We start from the raw sequence: 24003 nt of genomic DNA, 5'->3' as shown, positions 1-24003 counted from the left end.
TTAGCTGGTTTTATTTATTTTATTTTATACTGGTTGGATTTATTAGTCGCCCTCGCTTTGTTAATCCTTCCTTTAGTTTCGTAGCGCCGTGTGTTCGTTTGTGCATTCAAATCTTTATTCGCGCGTTTTGTATAGAATAGTTTTCTTGTTCTTGTTACGGCGCGTGCGGAACGCGGGACGTGACACCCCCGCCCTTGGAGTTCAAATTTCCAAAGGAAATTTGACTGATGGTGTCTCTGAGTTCGCTCAAGGCGGACGTAGATGGCGTTGGTTGTTAAGTGACTACCGGTGTTATCGATATCCCTCGAGGTTGTGCTGTTTGATCATCGATATTTCGTTTTCTTTTGAGGTATAGTAGCAGGTGGGTAACTGAGCCGCATATTGCTCCTAATAGGGCGATTCCACATCCGTAAGTTTCACGTAACTGGTATCCGTGTATGGCTATATCTATTATCGTCTTGATTAGTTTAAATATTACAAGTATTCCAAATATTGCTGCACTGACAGTTCCAAATTCCATAAAACCAATCCATAAGCTTGATACGGTATTTTTTGCTATTGTCGTTAATGTGTTTTCGTCCATCATTCCCAGGATGTTTACTGTTCCAGGGACGATTGTTTTTCCTGTTGCTCCTCTGGCCAATGTGTTCAAAACTGCAGATTTTTCTGCCGGGAACATGACGTGGTCCCGTAGTGCATCGAGGTCTTTTTGGGTATATATTCCGCTCGTGGCCAACGACGATGGTGCTGAATATTGCCACGTTTGGCGTACGTCCGGGCGGAGTTCCTGTGGTGCAATTGTTTCCATGGGTTTTGGTACGAATTTGTGCCAGAGTCCGTCGATATTGTATAGCGTAGGTAGTACCGCGCTACATTCTCTGTGGTTTCCGTGTTGCGTTAGGATGTGTGTTTTTGGCGTTAAAAATGCGGTGCGATTCCCTTGCCAAACGGGTAGCTCCGAGTAGCATTCTGTTGTATGTCGTACTTTTACTTGTACCGGAATGCATTTGACTATGTGGACTGCTTCTCCTGCGATCAGGGCCATGTGTCCTGGGGTTTTGGATATGGTATATGCAAATTCATCGGGCAGTAAGATCGCTAAGCTTAAAGCATTTTCTATTAGTTTCTTCTGCGTGGTACATCTTTGTGTCAGTACATCATGGTACAATGTTGTCATTTGTCGTTTAATATGTTTCTCTACGTAAATGAATTTTGAGTTGACGTATGCGAATATGTCCAAGTTTTCGACTGCTGTCTTGCTTTTGGAGATAAACGTATTTCCTCTTGTTGTTTCAACTATTTGGGGTGTTCGGTGGATAGTAGGGTATATCCACACAGTGGCTGTTCTCCGGTTTTAGTCAGCGCAAATGTTACTTCTTGCGTTGTTAGTGCGTAAACTGGTTGTGCTGATTCTCTGTTGGTTTTTATTTCCTGGATCTTTGTAGCAATTCCTTCATATAGCACATCGTACTGATCAAATTTGCATGGTGAGGGTGGTTGTGGTTGCCAATAAGTGTATCCGTCTTCAGCGTCTAGACAGTTTCCTTCGCTAAAGGTACATACTGTTCCTGATTTCAGTAGAATTTTGTTCGCCTCGATCCGTACTGGCACAACTGCTGATTTTAAACTTATCCTTACTGTTGCTTGTACGACGACCTTTTCCCAGCTCCCGTATGGGTCTACATACTGTGTTCCCTGGCAGCTGCCGTCGTCTGTTAGCTTGCCGGCTAGGACAAGCGACCTTGTTTCTGTTGCATTATCTTTTAGGCCAACTATAAGGTTTTGTGGTCCGAGTGAAAATGTGCCGTCTTGGTGCATCCTTGCACATTGTTGGTCGGTTGTTTCATGGAGGTATTCGGCGAATCCGTTATGCACTGCCGACGTGTGAAAGTGCATGCCACAGTAATATACAATTCGAGTTATTTGCACCTTGCATTGCCTTACGTTGGCAAATTCAAATTCTGAGAGTTGAAGTAGTTGTATATAAATATCTTGGGTTTCAGTCATTGTAGGCTGTATGCTGCAGTCCCCGATGGAGTTTAGAGAGATAGTGGTAACGTTGAGGTGGTTGCCATTGCAGTCATATCCTACCAGGCCGTATGCTATTTTGATGAGGGTAAGTACGATGACCAGGCGATTCATCTTCCTATTAACAATTTATTAAATTGTTTCTTACTCTCGAGTTTATTAGAAATAAGAATAATCTTTTATTATTATTAATATATATAAAAAAAAATTTATATTTATATGTTTTTTTTTTTTTTTTTGTTAAAACTTATTATCGGTGAAAATAAATACCATGAATGCTACCTGGGTTATAATTATATACGTATATGCATACGTATTGCTAAGTAATATAGATGAGATTTGTTTTATCGTTATAAATATATAAGTATATATTATCTATAGGAATAGATATTACAATTATAGCTTGTCTTTGAATATATATATATGTGCGTGTAATGGTAAATATGACGACTTATTTTACGAGTCACTCGGATTATCAATGGAAGTGAGTGTCATAGATATCGCCTACTTTACAACATGCGTGCATATATATATTGGTAAACATAAGTGAAAATTATATGCATAATTATAAATGTCGTTTGTTTACAGGTGGATAGCATCAGTATTTGGTCTTGTGCGTAGCATACAAGTACTTTATAGTTCTACGGCGCGGATTGCTATTCCTTGAACTAAAAAGTTTCTTTCAAGGTGAGTTAGATTAGTGTAAACGATCATGCATTGGAGGCATGATATAGCGGGTTGTAGGTCCGCTAGGTTTATATCACACATACGACAGTATGATATTCGTGTTCTTGCGGATACTCCGCATATGAAATGAGTGGGTGGGTCGTCACATAGGTCCTGGTGGTCTGGATCTAAGTTATCGAAACAGTCTTGACAAAGATGACCGTTATCTAAATGGTAGACAGAACGTATCAACCGAACACAGAGGCAAGACTGAACATCCTCCGTCGCTTCCAGATCGAATGCGGGTACGGGCCCGTCTGAGTCCTCTATGTTAGGGTCGATGAACTCGCCACCTGTTCTGGACATACATACGAAAACAGTTAATATATATATTTTATAATTTTTTATAAGTTTTGTTCGGACCTATCCCTTTGTACAAATACTGTATCCCTGTATGTGGTATAATATATAATATGTTATGGTTATGTTAGTTGTTGTTTATTATATATATTTTCCTTATCTCTCTCTTTTTTTTTTCTTTTTTTTTTATTATTTTTTTTTTTGTGTTCAGTACCTAGCATTGCTATTATAATGCTGTATTACATTGTATTAGCTATTATTTGTGTTGGGGTGCGTGCGACGAATTTTCAACATGGTCGCTTGCGTGTATCGTTTGTTTAATGTCAACAGTAGCGTGTTGTTGAAATAGTTAATTTGTTAATCATTATAGTTTATTTTGTAGTGTTTCTGTAATATTGTTTGTGTTTCATGATATTGTGTGTGTCAATACCGTGTGCTACCTTAATGCGATAGCATAGATTGTGTTGTTTTCGAATTTCGATAGTCATTGTTTTGATTATACGTGACTCGCATTTATATGAATCTTGTTTAATGTAGTTAATGTTTTTTTTCTTTTTTTTTTTTGTGTATTGTGTTACCAGATATTTTGTGTAACGTAACTTTATTCCTTTGCACCGAGTTCAGTCATGTTGTTAATATTTAGTTAGTCTATCTTGATTAATTTCTAACTTATTCCTGTGTTTATTAACCTTTCTTATTTTCCCTATTAATTTATTATTGCATGTACTTGCTATTTGCTATTATTTTGTGTATGATATGAGTTAGTTCCCTTATTAGTGATTAAAACCTACTTGTTAGATTAACATTGTCTGTAATTCTTCAGATTCTACTCTTCCGATGCTGCATCACTTACCTAGATCATTCCCACAACATCACCTGATTCTTCGATATGCCTTGGATACTTACTACGGTTGTCTTCAATCGTCTTATATCTGTGGCCATAAAGGTACTGTTTAGTTTATTTAGTTTAATATGTGTATAATGCATTGTGTGTGCGACCGCTATTGTGTATTACAAAATCCACTTCTACATTTTAGATATAATAATATAACAATACTACGTAGATTAATACATAATAAGATATCCTTTTACTTTCAATTAATCTATCTTAATTATTTTCTAACCACCTTCTACACTTATCAGCTATTTTATTTCTTCTTGTTAATCTGCGACATTCATGCATGTACACTTCCTTGTATGGTGATTAATTGTTCACGAGGTAAGTTGCACTTCCACTGTTTTAGTTATTCGTTGAACTAACACGTTTTACATTCAAACAGTAATCGGATCATTTGTAATAAACTTCTTTTTCTTTTCAGGTTTCCGCCATCTGTGTTGTTCGACGAACAGTGCCATGCTTCCATAGTATTGTTATAACATTTAGTACTGTTGTATTTTGCATTAAGGCAGTTGAAGTTAATTTGTTCATTTATTTTTCAGCTGGCTGTTGTACATGGTGTTTCGCAAACCGAGATCCATAACCTATTTTGCACGTAAACCTTCTCGTATGATGATTACTTGTTCACAAGGTAACTTTCACTTTCACTCTTTTAATTATTTATTGAATCAACACGTTTTATATTCAAACAATAATTAGAGTACATATAATAATTTTTCCTTTTCTCTTTTAGGTGTTCGATATCTGTATTATTCGACGAACAGCACTACAACATACACTACCGCACTACGTTGCCCACTGAAATCACTTTATTCATTGCTTATTTCGGTTATGCGCTAGTTTTAGCTTGTTTAAGTGCACTGTTCGCGGAATCCCTTTTACTTCAATCTTGACGTTCTGGTTCTGCAAGATTTCTAGCACCTTGTATGGTCCAGTATATTGATCGGAGAATTTTCCTTTACTAGGTTCTTTTAGTAGATATATCGAATCTCCTGTTTTAAAATCTTGAAGGTTAATTCGTCGATCGTTAGTCTTAGTTTGGATTTTATCAAATTTTCTCTTGCCATTCGTTGTACAGTGTTAATTTTATTGAACAGATCTTCGAGATATTCTGCGCATGTTGGTTCCGTGTTCTCTTCGATTGTTACTTCACCAATAGGTTCTCTGGCTAGATGTCCGAAACTAATTTGTGCGGGGAGAATTTCGTTCCTTTCCTTCATTTTAGTTTTTATTTTGCGCCAAGACACAGGTTTACTGACATTGATCCAATTATCCAATTGCTTGCTAATAGCATTTAAGATACAAATTTTTGAGAGTGCCGCAGCCATATTAACCCAAAAATATTTTGTATATAGTATAGTGTGATACCATCCATATTTTCCTGGGGGAATCATAAGATCAGCACTACTTACTATGTTACCTACGTCAAATATTAGATGTAGTAACCAATAAAGTATTTTTAATCCAATTATAATCCAATGGCTAGCATATTTATTCAAGTTTTTATATATATCTTCGACTGGTGATTCCCTGTTTTCTCCCTTTTGATTTCTTTGAGCTCGTTGAACTTGCGTTTCTTCAGCTTGAAAATGTTTAGAATCCTTTTCCTTAGTTACCCTTTTTTCTTCTTCATTTATTTTATTCGCAGCACCTTTATTTTTCTCTACCTTTTCAGGATGAATAGTTTTACTGGAAGTGCTTATTATAATTAAATTATTATTTATTTGTATGGAACGTTTAGGAATATTTTTGGTAGATTTGGAATTATTCTTTGAATTTTTATTACAAACCTTTTTGCTTATAGATTCTGTTTTGGATTTAGGGATAGCTATATTTTTATTTTCTATAGTGTGATCTTCCTTGCAATTTAATGATTTGGCTTTGAGTTCGATAAAGTTTCCTTCTGATGGTTTTATAGAAGTTTTTGAGTGAGATGCACTCGCTATCTCTTTTCCTATTATGGTTGAAACATTCACGAAATTCGTGGAGTCTTGCTTTTGTATCTTTGCCAAGTCGAACGTGGAGAGGCGATTTGCACTTCCCAGCGGGTCCAATATCTCTGTGATGTTAGGCAGTGGATAAGCATTGCCTGTCGTCTCGTCGTTCAATCTCCTAGTTTCTGCTTTGTCTGAAAGTTCTTTGGCACTAACATTATTTATCTTGTTTGGTAACTCAGAAAATTTCTCACTCATGATCCTGTCTATGGCACCGTGCGTCCTTTTATTATTTAACGTGACATTATCCCTTATCACAGCAACGGAATGGTGTTTGCATTGAAAAGTTGATTGGTTGAAATGATCAGCATCTCTCTTTTGATTTAGATCTCTATCGAGGTATTTATTTATGCGTTTTTCTTCCCAAGTTATTGCTCTTGTTTCTTTCCTGACATTTTCTTCTATTCCCGGGTTGTTTAGATGTTTCTGCGACGGCGGTACAAATCTCCAGTCCTGGCGGTTGTTTACAGTATAGATACTATTGTATGGTGGATGAGCGTTGTTTTGGTTATAATTATCCGAAGGTGTCGGACGTTGGTATCGAATTCTATTGTTCACTTGTTTCAATTCTCGTGTTGCTTTCACGGCTTAGCGGTACGCATCGTCCAAGGATTGGTATCCTGCTATCTTTACTCGTAAATACACCTCGTTTGGGAGCCCCTTAACGAAAGCTTCCCTCGTGTCTCGATCTATCCTATCTTGAAATACGGTGCCGTACTCGTACCTTTCCCCGTTCATTATCGCCAGCCTGAGATCTTTGACGCGTTCTATGTAGTCCAAAATATCTTCTCCCGGTCGTTGAAATATTGTAGCTAATTCCCCTTTATATTCGTTAACCGTTTTTCCCGGACCGAACATATCTTTTAATTTATTCCCGAAATCGTTTAAACTTATTACTTCTGTGTCTTCTACGGCGAGAAACGCGTGCCCGCGAAGCTTATTCGTTAATAATTTTACTAACTGAGATTCTTGATGCCTAGGAACCATGTTTCGTGCACGCTCGCATGCTCTTAAAAATCGAAATACCGAGGGTCGATGTCCGTCGAACACTGGTACTGTCTCTATTGCATCTTTTAACTTAATTGATTGGGGATTAACTTCTATCGGTATTGTCGCTTGGGAAATTATCGGCGATGATACGGGTGTCTTGATTTCCTTTTTTATTTTCAGTGAACGCACATCGTCTTGTAATTTATTCATTGTTGTACTCATGTCGCGAAAATTCGCATCCCATGCTTTAAGTTTTTCCGATAACATCAAGATCATGCCTTTGTCCAACGATTCTAATTTAGTCGACATTATTTCTTAGGTATATATTTTATCGATAATCGTGACAACTTTAATCCCTTGTGGAGCGAATCGAACCGTTTAAACCAACTTTAATCCTCCGTGGAGCGTATCCCACCGCTGCCACCAAAAATTTATTACTTTACTCTGTTACGTATCTATTTGTTTAAATCGATCAAATTTAAAGTTAAATTTTACTGAAAAATTTTTTTTTTATAGTTTGAGTTTTGAATTTAATCGGAAGGGAAATAAATTGAAATGATATTATTGTGTATTTAATACTGATTTAGATTTCTAATTAATACGGTAGTTGCTGCCACCAGAAATAGTCTAAGGACTATTTCAAAATATTTTATTTTTATTATTTTCTTTTACGCTTAATGGGTAGCGTTAACTGACGCTTAATGCAACTGGTAAACGAATTCCACTTTTCGGCTAACCTGCTATGCGCAGGGATACTAGCACGGGAGAGGATTAAAGCTGGGTACAATAAATATTTTTCCTCGTTGAACGGATTTTTATTTGAATGTAAAATGGCTTAGGTTATATATATATATTTTATTAGCTAGATAATATATATTTTAGCGTTGCTGGATTGGATAGGAATGTGAGATTTTTCGTTGTTTTATATAAATTTATTTTTACGTTTGACTTCTTCTTCTCTTTTAATTTCGCTGTAGTAGTTTGCCGTTAGGACCGAAACTCGATTCATTTACTACGGTGGATTCTGTCACCACGATTTTCTTGCCTTTTGAGTTTAATAATCGGGGATGATTCTAACGATCCTCTCTGTGTGGGACTCGTGTGATTTCGCAAGCCTTGCCCAAAGACGGGTAATATTTTACCAACAGTGGGAGGAGGAATGCGGAGATCGATGGGTGTTTTCGATAAGCGAAAACACCGTTTGCACAAGCCAACACAGCGAACGATCCTTTGGTTAAATTCTCGAAGGGAAATTGTTCTGTTATATCTCTCTTACAATCGCATGCAATGATGGCAAGAATATCAGTTAATAGCAACGCCGGTATTGTTCTTAATTTTCGATTGACCCCGACGATGTATTTAATAGTCCTTCCTGTGCGGGACTTATGTGATTTCGCAAGCCTTGCCCAAAGGCGGGTAATATTTTACCAACAATGGGAGGAGGAATGCGAAGATCAGTGGATGTTTCAGTAGTTGAAAACACCGTTCGCACAAGCCGACACAGCGGACAACTCTTTTGTTAAAAGTTTAAACAATGATTCTATCTTCAAAACCGTTCGCGAAAATAAAACGAAATCGATGATAGGAAGTTCTAATTCAATTCTCGAGGGCAACGAGATTACCAGAGAAGAAGGAAATTTTCAAAATTAATTTTCTTACCTTGAGGAGTAGGTGCTGTCTGGTGCCATTGCCTCAGCCGCTCCGGTGGTCGTCGAAGTTTTGTTGAGTTTATTATTTGAACTCGAATATAGTTTACTATCAACTCTTACTTTATTTATCTATACAGACTGAGCAATTCACTTAGCTGGATTAATACCGCAATTACAATGCGCGTTTGTGTTTAAACGATGAAATGAGGACTTCAAAGATAAAATTTTCTTTTTACTTAGTCGCGACTCTCTTTTCTTGACCGAAAAAATTAAGACCCCGAAACGCAAAATACTATACAAAATTTCTAAACGCAGTGACGAGCGCAATAACGAACGTAGTAATAAATTAATAATGGGCCGTAATAACAAACGATCACAAGAATTATGAACAAACTAATGAGCGAAGAATAATGAGCCGTAAGGAATGAACACTATAAAAAATGAACGAACGCAAATTATAAGAAGAATGGACACTATAATAATGAACAAAGAATAATGAACCGTAATAAGAATGTTCACCAGAATAATAATGAGCGCTGCGCTATGTTGCTACGCTTATTTATAATGCCATCCCCCACGGGGTGGTGGTCCACTGGGGGTACGCTTCCGTGGGAATCGGGATGTTGCAGTTTGGGCTTCTTGGAATCGTACGTGACAAAATGCAAATTCCATATTTCGACTTAGTATTTATCAGTCCTGTGTTCCGCTGAGCTAGCGTCTAGGAGATTTGAAGCATTCCACGCTGATCTAATCCTTTCCACGAGAAACTTCCACGTGCTGTACCGTGGGAATTACCGGTGTTCTTCGGCGCGTGGAAGGGCTGATGGCTGCAGCATCATTATCATTTCAATGTTTACTGGGTAAACACGCGCAGCTCCGCTGCTCTCCCATAACAAGGACCTCCTCCTTCGAGTTGTTTTGCGTAAGTTTGGATGTTTGCATATTAAGGTTGTTTTTGTGATTTTGATTGTTTTTTCCTTTTTTGCTATTTCCCTAGGCTTCGGTGATCGACGTTCGAACAATGTTTGCGGAGTCGTTTCCATCAGAGGTTCCTTTCCAGACTTCCCTGGTACGTATTTAGTCTTGTTTTTAGTCCGCTTGATTCGTCCTGTTTCGTTTTATTTAAAATATACCGTGTTGTTCTCAGCCCAAGCGAAAGAGGGATTCCGAAGAACCCATGGGCGACTCGGGAGGACCAATCAAACGCATGCGGCCCTGTGATAAACCACGAGTATCAGAGTGGTTGGAGGAACTATTCAACATTGGTGCCGAGGCCGTGTCGAAATTGGGCTTTGACGATTTGGTTACTTTCGACGAGAATTTCTTCGATGCAGAGACCGTCGTATTGGAGAGGGAACCCCCTCTGGTTGAAATCGTTGATACCGATCGTTGCGTGAAAGTTCGTTTTGCGAATGAAATTCCCGAAGAGGTTTTGGAGGCACATCTTCGTCACCACGCTTCTGGGAGAAAGGGAATTTCCCCTGTTGTGCGCTATTGGTGTATGCGTGAGTTCAGCGAACTTTATCCCGGAGCTCCTTGCTTCGATTTTGATTTAGTGTAGCTGCTTCAAATTCGTTGGTTCGCTGTTTGATGTTCCTTATTATTATTAATTTTTTGATGTATTTTGTTTTGTGTTCTATATATATATATATATATATATATATATATATATATTTTGAATGTGATAGTGTTAGGTTATCTATTTTACGTTTGTTATTTTTTTCAATTTTATATTTCCCCCCTTTTAATTAATTATATATATATATTTTTTTTTTACATTTGTAGTTGCGCATAGAATTTATTAAAGAAAAGTGTTAACAATGTGTTTTCATGATTTGTTTCTCGCGCCTGACTTCCATTAATCCCTAATATTCCTGTCGCCATGACGCGTGTAAATCCAACATGGCTGCTCATAGATGTCATCAGTAAAGTTTTTAGTGACGGGTCTTTAGTTTTGTTTGATATCGAAGTAATTTTTCGTCTGTCGCTCGTTTTTCCTTATTCTACCGCAATTGGAACATTTATTTATTAATATTGTTTTAAAGTGACAATAGTATAATATGTATATATATATATATATATGTTTATGTTGTGTGTCACTTCAATATGGCTAATGTTTTGTAATTCTTCGATTGCGTTATTTATTGTTTTGAGTAGTTTATTTTATAGAGTATTCGATAATATAAAACATATGCACTCACACATACATACATATATATATATATATATATATTTATATATATATATATACGTATTTATATGTATATTTCTCTCGTTCATGTAGTGTTCGTACGAAATGAAATGTTAATTATTTATTTTATATTAATTTCATTTAATAAGATAGAACACGCACCCGCACACGTATATATGTATATATTTCTGGCAAAGTGATTTTCATTTAGATTCTTTTGTGATATAGTGTTGTGTATTTGAGGTTATGTGTCAATCATTTGATTTCATATATACATATATATTTTGTATTGTGACAACATAGTATTGAAGGTTTTGTTTCTAGATTATTGTGCGTTTAATGTGTGTTTACATATTTGTGCTTGATGACAGAATTTCTGTAAGCAATTCCTCAAGTCGTTGCGGTGTTAATTATTTTGAGCGTTTGGCCTGTCGACAGGTTGTCGCTTGGTCCCAAGTGTTGCGTTGTGTGTTCTATTTTTTTTGTAGATTATTAATAGTGGTTTTAGTTTAGAAAATAGATTATTTATATGTTTATATAGAGACATGCATGTTTCATAATGTAGTTCTTATTTTATAATGCTTTACCGGCATGTAGGCTAGTTTTAAATATGTATTTCAGATTGTAGAATGCACATAGATTAGTAGTAGTTTAGAATATAGATTTTTATATGTTTATATAGAGACATGCATGTTTCGTAGCGTAGTTCTTATTTTATAACTCTTTACCGGAACGTAGGCTAGTTTTAAGTATGTTTCTGTTTAATAGAATGCGCACACATATATATATGTTTCTGACAATGTAACTTTTATTTCTTTAATAATACAATATTGTATGTTTTATGTATTCGTTAGACTATTAGTTTTTAACTTCGTATATACTTATATTTCATAAATTGATAATATTGTATTTGTTGCATAGTATTATAAGCACTAACACTAATATTTACTAGTTTATTACATATCTAGCATATATGTTTATACTTATATGTAACTCTCCAAGTTGATTGATTAAAATATATTTATATATACATGTATTTCTGGCGCTTCAATTATTTCCCTTTTTGTAGTTATTCTTATTTCCTGGTTTATTTGTTTGGTTCGTAACTCGTTCAATCCGTTAGCTGGTTTTATTTATTTTATTTTATACTGGTTGGATTTATTAGTCGCCCTCGCTTTGTTAATCCTTCCTTTAGTTTCGTAGCGCCGTGTGTTCGTTTGTGCATTCAAATCTTTATTCGCGCGTTTTGTATAGAATAGTTTTCTTGTTCTTGTTACGGCGCGTGCGGAACGCGGGACGTGACACCCCCGCCCTTGGAGTTCAAATTTCCAAAGGAAATTTGACTGATGGTGTCTCTGAGTTCGCTCAAGGCGGACGTAGATGGCGTTGGTTGTTAAGTGACTACCGGTGTTATCGATATCCCTCGAGGTTGTGCTGTTTGATCATCGATATTTCGTTTTCTTTTGAGGTATAGTAGCAGGTGGGTAACTGAGCCGCATATTGCTCCTAATAGGGCGATTCCACATCCGTAAGTTTCACGTAACTGGTATCCGTGTATGGCTATATCTATTATCGTCTTGATTAGTTTAAATATTACAAGTATTCCAAATATTGCTGCACTGACAGTTCCAAATTCCATAAAACCAATCCATAAGCTTGATACGGTATTTTTTGCTATTGTCGTTAATGTGTTTTCGTCCATCATTCCCAGGATGTTTACTGTTCCAGGGACGATTGTTTTTCCTGTTGCTCCTCTGGCCAATGTGTTCAAAACTGCAGATTTTTCTGCCGGGAACATGACGTGGTCCCGTAGTGCATCGAGGTCTTTTTGGGTATATATTCCGCTCGTGGCCAACGACGATGGTGCTGAATATTGCCACGTTTGGCGTACGTCCGGGCGGAGTTCCTGTGGTGCAATTGTTTCCATGGGTTTTGGTACGAATTTGTGCCAGAGTCCGTCGATATTGTATAGCGTAGGTAGTACCGCGCTACATTCTCTGTGGTTTCCGTGTTGCGTTAGGATGTGTGTTTTTGGCGTTAAAAATGCGGTGCGATTCCCTTGCCAAACGGGTAGCTCCGAGTAGCATTCTGTTGTATGTCGTACTTTTACTTGTACCGGAATGCATTTGACTATGTGGACTGCTTCTCCTGCGATCAGGGCCATGTGTCCTGGGGTTTTGGATATGGTATATGCAAATTCATCGGGCAGTAAGATCGCTAAGCTTAAAGCATTTTCTATTAGTTTCTTCTGCGTGGTACATCTTTGTGTCAGTACATCATGGTACAATGTTGTCATTTGTCGTTTAATATGTTTCTCTACGTAAATGAATTTTGAGTTGACGTATGCGAATATGTCCAAGTTTTCGACTGCTGTCTTGCTTTTGGAGATAAACGTATTTCCTCTTGTTGTTTCAACTATTTGGGGTGTTCGGTGGATAGTAGGGTATATCCACACAGTGGCTGTTCTCCGGTTTTAGTCAGCGCAAATGTTACTTCTTGCGTTGTTAGTGCGTAAACTGGTTGTGCTGATTCTCTGTTGGTTTTTATTTCCTGGATCTTTGTAGCAATTCCTTCATATAGCACATCGTACTGATCAAATTTGCATGGTGAGGGTGGTTGTGGTTGCCAATAAGTGTATCCGTCTTCAGCGTCTAGACAGTTTCCTTCGCTAAAGGTACATACTGTTCCTGATTTCAGTAGAATTTTGTTCGCCTCGATCCGTACTGGCACAACTGCTGATTTTAAACTTATCCTTACTGTTGCTTGTACGACGACCTTTTCCCAGCTCCCGTATGGGTCTACATACTGTGTTCCCTGGCAGCTGCCGTCGTCTGTTAGCTTGCCGGCTAGGACAAGCGACCTTGTTTCTGTTGCATTATCTTTTAGGCCAACTATAAGGTTTTGTGGTCCGAGTGAAAATGTGCCGTCTTGGTGCATCCTTGCACATTGTTGGTCGGTTGTTTCATGGAGGTATTCGGCGAATCCGTTATGCACTGCCGACGTGTGAAAGTGCATGCCACAGTAATATACAATTCGAGTTATTTGCACCTTGCATTGCCTTACGTTGGCAAATTCAAATTCTGAGAGTTGAAGTAGTTGTATATAAATATCTTGGGTTTCAGTCATTGTAGGCTGTATGCTGCAGTCCCCGATGGAGTTTAGAGAGATAGTGGTAACGTTGAGGTGGTTGCCATTGCAGTCATATCCTACCAGGCCGTATGCTATTTTGATGAGGGTAAGTACGATGACCAGGCGATTCATCTTCCTATTAACAATTTATTAAATTGTTTCTTACTCTCGAGTTTATTAGAAATAAGAATAATCTTTTATTATTATTAATATATATAAAAAAAAATTTATATTTATATGTTTTTTTTTTTTTTTTTGTTAAAACTTATTATCGGTGAAAATAAATACCATGAATGCTACCTGGGTTATAATTATATACGTATATGCATACGTATTGCTAAGTAATATAGATGAGATTTGTTTTATCGTTATAAATATATAAGTATATATTATCTATAGGAATAGATATTACAATTATAGCTTGTCTTTGAATATATATATATGTGCGTGTAATGGTAAATATGACGACTTATTTTACGAGTCACTCGGATTATCAATGGAAGTGAGTGTCATAGATATCGCCTACTTTACAACATGCGTGCATATATATATTGGTAAACATAAGTGAAAATTATATGCATAATTATAAATGTCGTTTGTTTACAGGTGGATAGCATCAGTATTTGGTCTTGTGCGTAGCATACAAGTACTTTATAGTTCTACGGCGCGGATTGCTATTCCTTGAACTAAAAAGTTTCTTTCAAGGTGAGTTAGATTAGTGTAAACGATCATGCATTGGAGGCATGATATAGCGGGTTGTAGGTCCGCTAGGTTTATATCACACATACGACAGTATGATATTCGTGTTCTTGCGGATACTCCGCATATGAAATGAGTGGGTGGGTCGTCACATAGGTCCTGGTGGTCTGGATCTAAGTTATCGAAACAGTCTTGACAAAGATGACCGTTATCTAAATGGTAGACAGAACGTATCAACCGAACACAGAGGCAAGACTGAACATCCTCCGTCGCTTCCAGATCGAATGCGGGTACGGGCCCGTCTGAGTCCTCTATGTTAGGGTCGATGAACTCGCCACCTGTTCTGGACATACATACGAAAACAGTTAATATATATATTTTATAATTTTTTATAAGTTTTGTTCGGACCTATCCCTTTGTACAAATACTGTATCCCTGTATGTGGTATAATATATAATATGTTATGGTTATGTTAGTTGTTGTTTATTATATATATTTTCCTTATCTCTCTCTTTTTTTTTTCTTTTTTTTTTATTATTTTTTTTTTTGTGTTCAGTACCTAGCATTGCTATTATAATGCTGTATTACATTGTATTAGCTATTATTTGTGTTGGGGTGCGTGCGACGAATTTTCAACATGGTCGCTTGCGTGTATCGTTTGTTTAATGTCAACAGTAGCGTGTTGTTGAAATAGTTAATTTGTTAATCATTATAGTTTATTTTGTAGTGTTTCTGTAATATTGTTTGTGTTTCATGATATTGTGTGTGTCAATACCGTGTGCTACCTTAATGCGATAGCATAGATTGTGTTGTTTTCGAATTTCGATAGTCATTGTTTTGATTATACGTGACTCGCATTTATATAAATCTTGTTTAATTTAGTTAATGTTTTTTTTCTTTTTTTTTTTTTGTGTATTGTGTTACCAGATATTTTGTGTAACGTAACTTTATTCCTTTGCACCGAGTTCAGTCATGTTGTTAATATTTAGTTAGTCTATCTTGATTAATTTCTAACTTATTCGTGTGTTTATTAACCTTTCTTATTTTCCCTATTAATTTATTATTGCATGTACTTGCTATTTGCTATTATTTTGTGTATGATATGAGTTAGTTCCCTTATTAGTGATTAAAACCTACTTGTTAGATTAACATTGTCTGTAATTCTTCAGATTCTACTCTTCCGATGCTGCATCACTTACCTAGATCATTCCCACAACATCACCTGATTCTTCGATATGCCTTGGATACTTACTACGGTTGTCTTCAATCGTCTTATATCTGTGGCCATAAAGGTACTGTTTAGTTTATTTAGTTTAATATGTGTATAATGCATTGTGTGTGCGACCGCTATTGTGTATTACAAAATCCACTTCTACATGTTAGATATAATAATATAACAATACTACGTAGATTAATACATAATAAGATATCCTTTTACTTTCAATTAATCTATCTTAATTATTTTCTAACCACCTTCTACACTTATCAGCTATTTTATTTCTTCTTGTTAATCTGCGACATTCATGCATGTACACTTCCTTGTATGGTGATTAATTGTTCACGAGGTAAGTTGCACTTCCACTGTTTTAGTTATTCGTTGAACTAACACGTTTTACATTCAAACAGTAATCGGATCATTTGTAATAAACTTCTTTTTCTTTTCAGGTTTCCGCCATCTGTGTTGTTCGACGAACAGTGCCATGCTTCCATAGTATTGTTATAACATTTAGTACTGTTGTATTTTGCATTAAGGCAGTTGAAGTTAATTTGTTCATTTATTTTTCAGCTGGCTGTTGTACATGGTGTTTCGCAAACCGAGATCCATAACCTATTTTGCACGTAAACCTTCTCGTATGATGATTACTTGTTCACAAGGTAACTTTCACTTTCACTCTTTTAATTATTTATTGAATCAACACGTTTTATATTCAAACAATAATTAGAGTACATATAATAATTTTTCCTTTTCTCTTTTAGGTGTTCGATATCTGTATTATTCGACGAACAGCACTACAACATACACTACCGCACTACGTTGCCCACTGAAATCACTTTATTCATTGCTTATTTCGGTTATGCGCTAGTTTTAGCTTGTTTAAGTGCACTGTTCGCGGAATCCCTTTTACTTCAATCTTGACGTTCTGGTTCTGCAAGATTTCTAGCACCTTGTATGGTCCAGTATATTGATCGGAGAATTTTCCTTTACTAGGTTCTTTTAGTAGATATATCGAATCTCCTGTTTTAAAATCTTGAAGGTTAATTCGTCGATCGTTAGTCTTAGTTTGGATTTTATCAAATTTTCTCTTGCCATTCGTTGTACAGTGTTAATTTTATTGAACAGATCTTCGAGATATTCTGCGCATGTTGGTTCCGTGTTCTCTTCGATTGTTACTTCACCAATAGGTTCTCTGGCTAGATGTCCGAAACTAATTTGTGCGGGGAGAATTTCGTTCCTTTCCTTCATTTTAGTTTTTATTTTGCGCCAAGACACAGGTTTACTGACATTGATCCAATTATCCAATTGCTTGCTAATAGCATTTAAGATACAAATTTTTGAGAGTGCCGCAGCCATATTAACCCAAAAATATTTTGTATATAGTATAGTGTGATACCATCCATATTTTCCTGGGGGAATCATAAGATCAGCACTACTTACTATGTTACCTACGTCAAATATTAGATGTAGTAACCAATAAAGTATTTTTAATCCAATTATAATCCAATGGCTAGCATATTTATTCAAGTTTTTATATATATCTTCGACTGGTGATTCCCTGTTTTCTCCCTTTTGATTTCTTTGAGCTCGTTGAACTTGCGTTTCTTCAGCTTGAAAATGTTTAGAATCCTTTTCCTTAGTTACCCTTTTTTCTTCTTCATTTATTTTATTCGCAGCACCTTTATTTTTCTCTACCTTTTCAGGATGAATAGTTTTACTGGAAGTGCTTATTATAATTAAATTATTATTTATTTGTATGGAACGTTTAGGAATATTTTTGGTAGATTTGGAATTATTCTTTGAATTTTTATTACAAACCTTTTTGCTTATAGATTCTGTTTTGGATTTAGGGATAGCTATATTTTTATTTTCTATAGTGTGATCTTCCTTGCAATTTAATGATTTGGCTTTGAGTTCGATAAAGTTTCCTTCTGATGGTTTTATAGAAGTTTTTGAGTGAGATGCACTCGCTATCTCTTTTCCTATTATGGTTGAAACATTCACGAAATTCGTGGAGTCTTGCTTTTGTATCTTTGCCAAGTCGAACGTGGAGAGGCGATTTGCACTTCCCAGCGGGTCCAATATCTCTGTGATGTTAGGCAGTGGATAAGCATTGCCTGTCGTCTCGTCGTTCAATCTCCTAGTTTCTGCTTTGTCTGAAAGTTCTTTGGCACTAACATTATTTATCTTGTTTGGTAACTCAGAAAATTTCTCACTCATGATCCTGTCTATGGCACCGTGCGTCCTTTTATTATTTAACGTGACATTATCCCTTATCACAGCAACGGAATGGTGTTTGCATTGAAAAGTTGATTGGTTGAAATGATCAGCATCTCTCTTTTGATTTAGATCTCTATCGAGGTATTTATTTATGCGTTTTTCTTCCCAAGTTATTGCTCTTGTTTCTTTCCTGACATTTTCTTCTATTCCCGGGTTGTTTAGATGTTTCTGCGACGGCGGTACAAATCTCCAGTCCTGGCGGTTGTTTACAGTATAGATACTATTGTATGGTGGATGAGCGTTGTTTTGGTTATAATTATCCGAAGGTGTCGGACGTTGGTATCGAATTCTATTGTTCACTTGTTTCAATTCTCGTGTTGCTTTCACGGCTTAGCGGTACGCATCGTCCAAGGATTGGTATCCTGCTATCTTTACTCGTAAATACACCTCGTTTGGGAGCCCCTTAACGAAAGCTTCCCTCGTGTCTCGATCTATCCTATCTTGAAATACGGTGCCGTACTCGTACCTTTCCCCGTTCATTATCGCCAGCCTGAGATCTTTGACGCGTTCTATGTAGTCCAAAATATCTTCTCCCGGTCGTTGAAATATTGTAGCTAATTCCCCTTTATATTCGTTAACCGTTTTTCCCGGACCGAACATATCTTTTAATTTATTCCCGAAATCGTTTAAACTTATTACTTCTGTGTCTTCTACGGCGAGAAACGCGTGCCCGCGAAGCTTATTCGTTAATAATTTTACTAACTGAGATTCTTGATGCCTAGGAACCATGTTTCGTGCACGCTCGCATGCTCTTAAAAATCGAAATACCGAGGGTCGATGTCCGTCGAACACTGGTACTGTCTCTATTGCATCTTTTAACTTAATTGATTGGGGATTAACTTCTATCGGTATTGTCGCTTGGGAAATTATCGGCGATGATACGGGTGTCTTGATTTCCTTTTTTATTTTCAGTGAACGCACATCGTCTTGTAATTTATTCATTGTTGTACTCATGTCGCGAAAATTCGCATCCCATGCTTTAAGTTTTTCCGATAACATCAAGATCATGCCTTTGTCCAACGATTCTAATTTAGTCGACATTATTTCTTAGGTATATATTTTATCGATAATCGTGACAACTTTAATCCCTTGTGGAGCGAATCGAACCGTTTAAACCAACTTTAATCCTCCGTGGAGCGTATCCCACCGCTGCCACCAAAAATTTATTACTTTACTCTGTTACGTATCTATTTGTTTAAATCGATCAAATTTAAAGTTAAATTTTACTGAAAAATTTTTTTTTTATAGTTTGAGTTTTGAATTTAATCGGAAGGGAAATAAATTGAAATGATATTATTGTGTATTTAATACTGATTTAGATTTCTAATTAATACGGTAGTTGCTGCCACCAGAAATAGTCTAAGGACTATTTCAAAATATTTTATTTTTATTATTTTCTTTTACGCTTAATGGGTAGCGTTAACTGACGTTTAATGCAACTGGTAAACGAATTCCACTTTTCGGCTAACCTGCTATGCGCAGGGATACTAGCACGGGAGAGGATTAAAGCTGGGTACAATAAATATTTTTCCTCGTTGAACGGATTTTTATTTGAATGTAAAATGGCTTAGGTTATATATATATATTTTATTAGCTAGATAATATATATTTTAGCGTTGCTGGATTGGATAGGAATGTGAGATTTTTCGTTGTTTTATATAAATTTATTTTTACGTTTGACTTCTTCTTCTCTTTTAATTTCGCTGTAGTAGTTTGCCGTTAGGACCGAAACTCGATTCATTTACTACGGTGGATTCTGTCACCACGATTTTCTTGCCTTTTGAGTTTAATAATCGGGGATGATTCTAACGATCCTCTCTGTGTGGGACCCGTGTGATTTCGCAAGCCTTGCCCAAAGACGGGTAATATTTTACCAACAGTGGGAGGAGGAATGCGGAGATCGATGGGTGTTTTCGATAAGCGAAAACACCGTTTGCACAAGCCAACACAGCGAACGATCCTTTGGTTAAATTCTCGAAGGGAAATTGTTCTGTTATATCTCTCTTACAATCGCATGCAATGATGGCAAGAATATCAGTTAATAGCAACGCCGGTATTGTTCTTAATTTTCGATTGACCCCGACGATGTATTTAATAGTCCTTCCTGTGCGGGACTTATGTGATTTCGCAAGCCTTGCCCAAAGGCGGGTAATATTTTACCAACAATGGGAGGAGGAATGCGAAGATCAGTGGATGTTTCAGTAGTTGAAAACACCGTTCGCACAAGCCGACACAGCGGACAACTCTTTTGTTAAAAGTTTAAACAATGATTCTATCTTCAAAACCGTTCGCGAAAATAAAACGAAATCGATGATAGGAAGTTCTAATTCAATTCTCGAGGGCAACGAGATTACCAGAGAAGAAGGAAATTTTCAAAATTAATTTTCTTACCTTGAGGAGTAGGTGCTGTCTGGTGCCATTGCCTCAGCCGCTCCGGTGGTCGTCGAAGTTTTGTTGAGTTTATTATTTGAACTCGAATATAGTTTACTATCAACTCTTACTTTATTTATCTATTTTAATACAGACTGAGCAATTCACTTAGCTGGATTAATACCGCAATTACAATGCGCGTTTGTGTTTAAACGATGAAATGAGGACTTCAAAGATAAAATTTTCTTTTTACTTAGTCGCGACTCTCTTTTCTTGACCGAAAAAATTAAGACCCCGAAACGCAAAATACTATACAAAATTTCTAAACGCAGTGACGAGCGCAATAACGAACGTAGTAATAAATTAATAATGGGCCGTAATAACAAACGATCACAAGAATTATGAACAAACTAATGAGCGAAGAATAATGAGCCGTAAGGAATGAACACTATAAAAAATGAACGAACGCAAATTATAAGAAGAATGGACACTATAATAATGAACAAAGAATAATGAACCGTAATAAGAATGTTCACCAGAATAATAATGAGCGCTGCGCTATGTTGCTACGCTTATTTATAATGCCATCCCCCACGGGGTGGTGGTCCACTGGGGGTACGCTTCCGTGGGAATCGGGATGTTGCAGTTTGGGCTTCTTGGAATCGTACGTGACAAAATGCAAATTCCATATTTCGACTTAGTATTTATCAGTCCTGTGTTCCGCTGAGCTAGCGTCTAGGAGATTTGAAGCATTCCACGCTGATCTAATCCTTTCCACGAGAAACTTCCACGTGCTGTACCGTGGGAATTACCGGTGTTCTTCGGCGCGTGGAAGGGCTGATGGCTGCAGCATCATTATCATTTCAATGTTTACTGGGTAAACACGCGCAGCTCCGCTGCTCTCCCATAACAAGGACCTCCTCCTTCGAGTTGTTTTGCGTAAGTTTGGATGTTTGCATATTAAGGTTGTTTTTGTGATTTTGATTGTTTTTTCCTTTTTTGCTATTTCCCTAGGCTTCGGTGATCGACGTTCGAACAATGTTTGCGGAGTCGTTTCCATCAGAGGTTCCTTTCCAGACTTCCCTGGTACGTATTTAGTCTTGTTTTTAGTCCGCTTGATTCGTCCTGTTTCGTTTTATTTAAAATATACCGTGTTGTTCTCAGCCCAAGCGAAAGAGGGATTCCGAAGAACCCATGGGCGACTCGGGAGGACCAATCAAACGCATGCGGCCCTGTGATAAACCACGAGTATCAGAGTGGTTGGAGGAACTATTCAACATTGGTGCCGAGGCCGTGTCGAAATTGGGCTTTGACGATTTGGTTACTTTCGACGAGAATTTCTTCGATGCAGAGACCGTCGTATTGGAGAGGGAACCCCCTCTGGTTGAAATCGTTGATACCGATCGTTGCGTGAAAGTTCGTTTTGCGAATGAAATTCCCGAAGAGGTTTTGGAGGCACATCTTCGTCACCACGCTTCTGGGAGAAAGGGAATTTCCCCTGTTGTGCGCTATTGGTGTATGCGTGAGTTCAGCGAACTTTATCCCGGAGCTCCTTGCTTCGATTTTGATTTAGTGTAGCTGCTTCAAATTCGTTGGTTCGCTGTTTGATGTTCCTTATTATTATTAATTTTTTGATGTATTTTGTTTTGTGTTCAATATATATATATATATATATATATATATATATATATATATATATATTTGAATGTGATAGTGTTAGGTTATCTATTTTACGTTTGTTATTTTTTTCAATTTTATATTTCCCCCCTTTTAATTAATTATATATATATATTTTTTTTTTACATTTGTAGTTGCGCATAGAATTTATTAAAGAAAAGTGTTAACAATGTGTTTTCATGATTTGTTTCTCGCGCCTGACTTCCATTAATCCCTAATATTCCTGTCGCCATGACGCGTGTAAATCCAACATGGCTGCTCATAGATGTCATCAGTAAAGTTTTTAGTGACGGGTCTTTAGTTTTGTTTGATATCGAAGTAATTTTTCGTCTGTCGCTCGTTTTTCCTTATTCTACCGCAATTGGAACATTTATTTATTAATATTGTTTTAAAGTGACAATAGTATAATATGTATATATATATATATATATGTTTATGTTGTGTGTCACTTCAATATGGCTAATGTTTTGTAATTCTTCGATTGCGTTATTTATTGTTTTGAGTAGTTTATTTTATAGAGTATTCGATAATATAAAACATATGCACTCACACATACATACATATATATATATATATATATATATTATATATATATATATACGTATTTATATGTATATTTCTCTCGTTCATGTAGTGTTCGTACGAAATGAAATGTTAATTATTTATTTTATATTAATTTCATTTAATAAGATAGAACACGCACCCGCACACGTATATATGTATATATTTCTGGCAAAGTGATTTTCATTTAGATTCTTTTGTGATATAGTGTTGTGTATTTGAGGTTATGTGTCAATCATTTGATTTCATATATACATATATATTTTGTATTGTGACAACATAGTATTGAAGGTTTTGTTTCTAGATTATTGTGCGTTTAATGTGTGTTTACATATTTGTGCTTGATGACAGAATTTCTGTAAGCAATTCCTCAAGTCGTTGCGGTGTTAATTATTTTGAGCGTTTGGCCTGTCGACAGGTTGTCGCTTGGTCCCAAGTGTTGCGTTGTGTGTTCTATTTTTTTTGTAGATTATTAATAGTGGTTTTAGTTTAGAAAATAGATTATTTATATGTTTATATAGAGACATGCATGTTTCATAATGTAGTTCTTATTTTATAATGCTTTACCGGCATGTAGGCTAGTTTTAAATATGTATTTCAGATTGTAGAATGCACATAGATTAGTAGTAGTTTAGAATATAGATTTTTATATGTTTATATAGAGACATGCATGTTTCGTAGCGTAGTTCTTATTTTATAACTCTTTACCGGAACGTAGGCTAGTTTTAAGTATGTTTCTGTTTAATAGAATGCGCACACATATATATATGTTTCTGACAATGTAACTTTTATTTCTTTAATAATACAATATTGTATGTTTTATGTATTCGTTAGACTATTAGTTTTTAACTTCGTATATACTTATATTTCATAAATTGATAATATTGTATTTGTTGCATAGTATTATAAGCACTAACACTAATATTTACTAGTTTATTACATATCTAGCATATATGTTTATACTTATATGTAACTCTCCAAGTTGATTGATTAAAATATATTTATATATACATGTATTTCTGGCGCTTCAATTATTTCCCTTTTTGTAGTTATTCTTATTTCCTGGTTTATTTGTTTGGTTCGTAACTCGTTCAATCCGTTAGCTGGTTTTATTTATTTTATTTTATACTGGTTGGATTTATTAGTCGCCCTCGCTTTGTTAATCCTTCCTTTAGTTTCGTAGCGCCGTGTGTTCGTTTGTGCATTCAAATCTTTATTCGCGCGTTTTGTATAGAATAGTTTTCTTGTTCTTGTTACGGCGCGTGCGGAACGCGGGACGTGACACCCCCGCCCTT

The 24003-nt window shown here is 36.3% G+C and overlaps 2 protein-coding genes across 2 annotated transcripts; both read left to right on the top strand.

The window, feature by feature from the left end:
* Positions 1 to 8722: 8722 nt before the first annotated feature.
* LOC143304076 (uncharacterized) lies at positions 8723 to 11812 on the top strand. The gene is made up of 3 exons (XM_076626408.1): positions 8723 to 9507; positions 9583 to 9654; positions 9733 to 11812. Exons 1-3 carry the CDS (start codon positions 9409 to 9411, stop codon positions 10144 to 10146), a joined length of 585 nt encoding a protein of 194 aa, XP_076482523.1. The 5' UTR covers positions 8723 to 9408; the 3' UTR covers positions 10147 to 11812.
* A 7528-nt stretch (positions 11813 to 19340) lies between these two features.
* Positions 19341 to 23724, top strand: LOC143304074 (uncharacterized). Its single transcript, XM_076626406.1, has 3 exons — positions 19341 to 21409; positions 21485 to 21556; positions 21635 to 23724. Exons 1-3 carry the CDS (start codon positions 21311 to 21313, stop codon positions 22046 to 22048), a joined length of 585 nt encoding a protein of 194 aa, XP_076482521.1. The 5' UTR covers positions 19341 to 21310; the 3' UTR covers positions 22049 to 23724.
* Positions 23725 to 24003: the final 279 nt, after the last annotated feature.

This window comes from Bombus vancouverensis, unplaced genomic scaffold (assembly GCF_051014615.1).
Source record: "Bombus vancouverensis nearcticus unplaced genomic scaffold, iyBomVanc1_principal scaffold0018, whole genome shotgun sequence".
Lineage (NCBI taxonomy): Eukaryota > Metazoa > Arthropoda > Insecta > Hymenoptera > Apidae > Bombus > Bombus vancouverensis.
This window is presented reverse-complemented; position numbering and strand designations above follow the sequence as displayed.

Bases quoted from the DNA above. Each gene is read 5' to 3' on its own strand.
- LOC143304074 (XM_076626406.1), top strand. From the start codon at position 21,311: ATGGCTGCAGCATCATTATCATTTCAATGTTTACTGGGTAAACACGCG. The intron at 21,410-21,484 runs GTAAGTTTGGAT...CTATTTCCCTAG, and splicing joins CCTCCTTCGAGTTGTTTTGC to GCTTCGGTGATCGACGTTCG. The intron at 21,557-21,634 runs GTACGTATTTAG...TGTTGTTCTCAG, and splicing joins TTCCTTTCCAGACTTCCCTG to CCCAAGCGAAAGAGGGATTC.
- LOC143304076 (XM_076626408.1), top strand. From the start codon at position 9,409: ATGGCTGCAGCATCATTATCATTTCAATGTTTACTGGGTAAACACGCG. The intron at 9,508-9,582 runs GTAAGTTTGGAT...CTATTTCCCTAG, and splicing joins CCTCCTTCGAGTTGTTTTGC to GCTTCGGTGATCGACGTTCG. The intron at 9,655-9,732 runs GTACGTATTTAG...TGTTGTTCTCAG, and splicing joins TTCCTTTCCAGACTTCCCTG to CCCAAGCGAAAGAGGGATTC.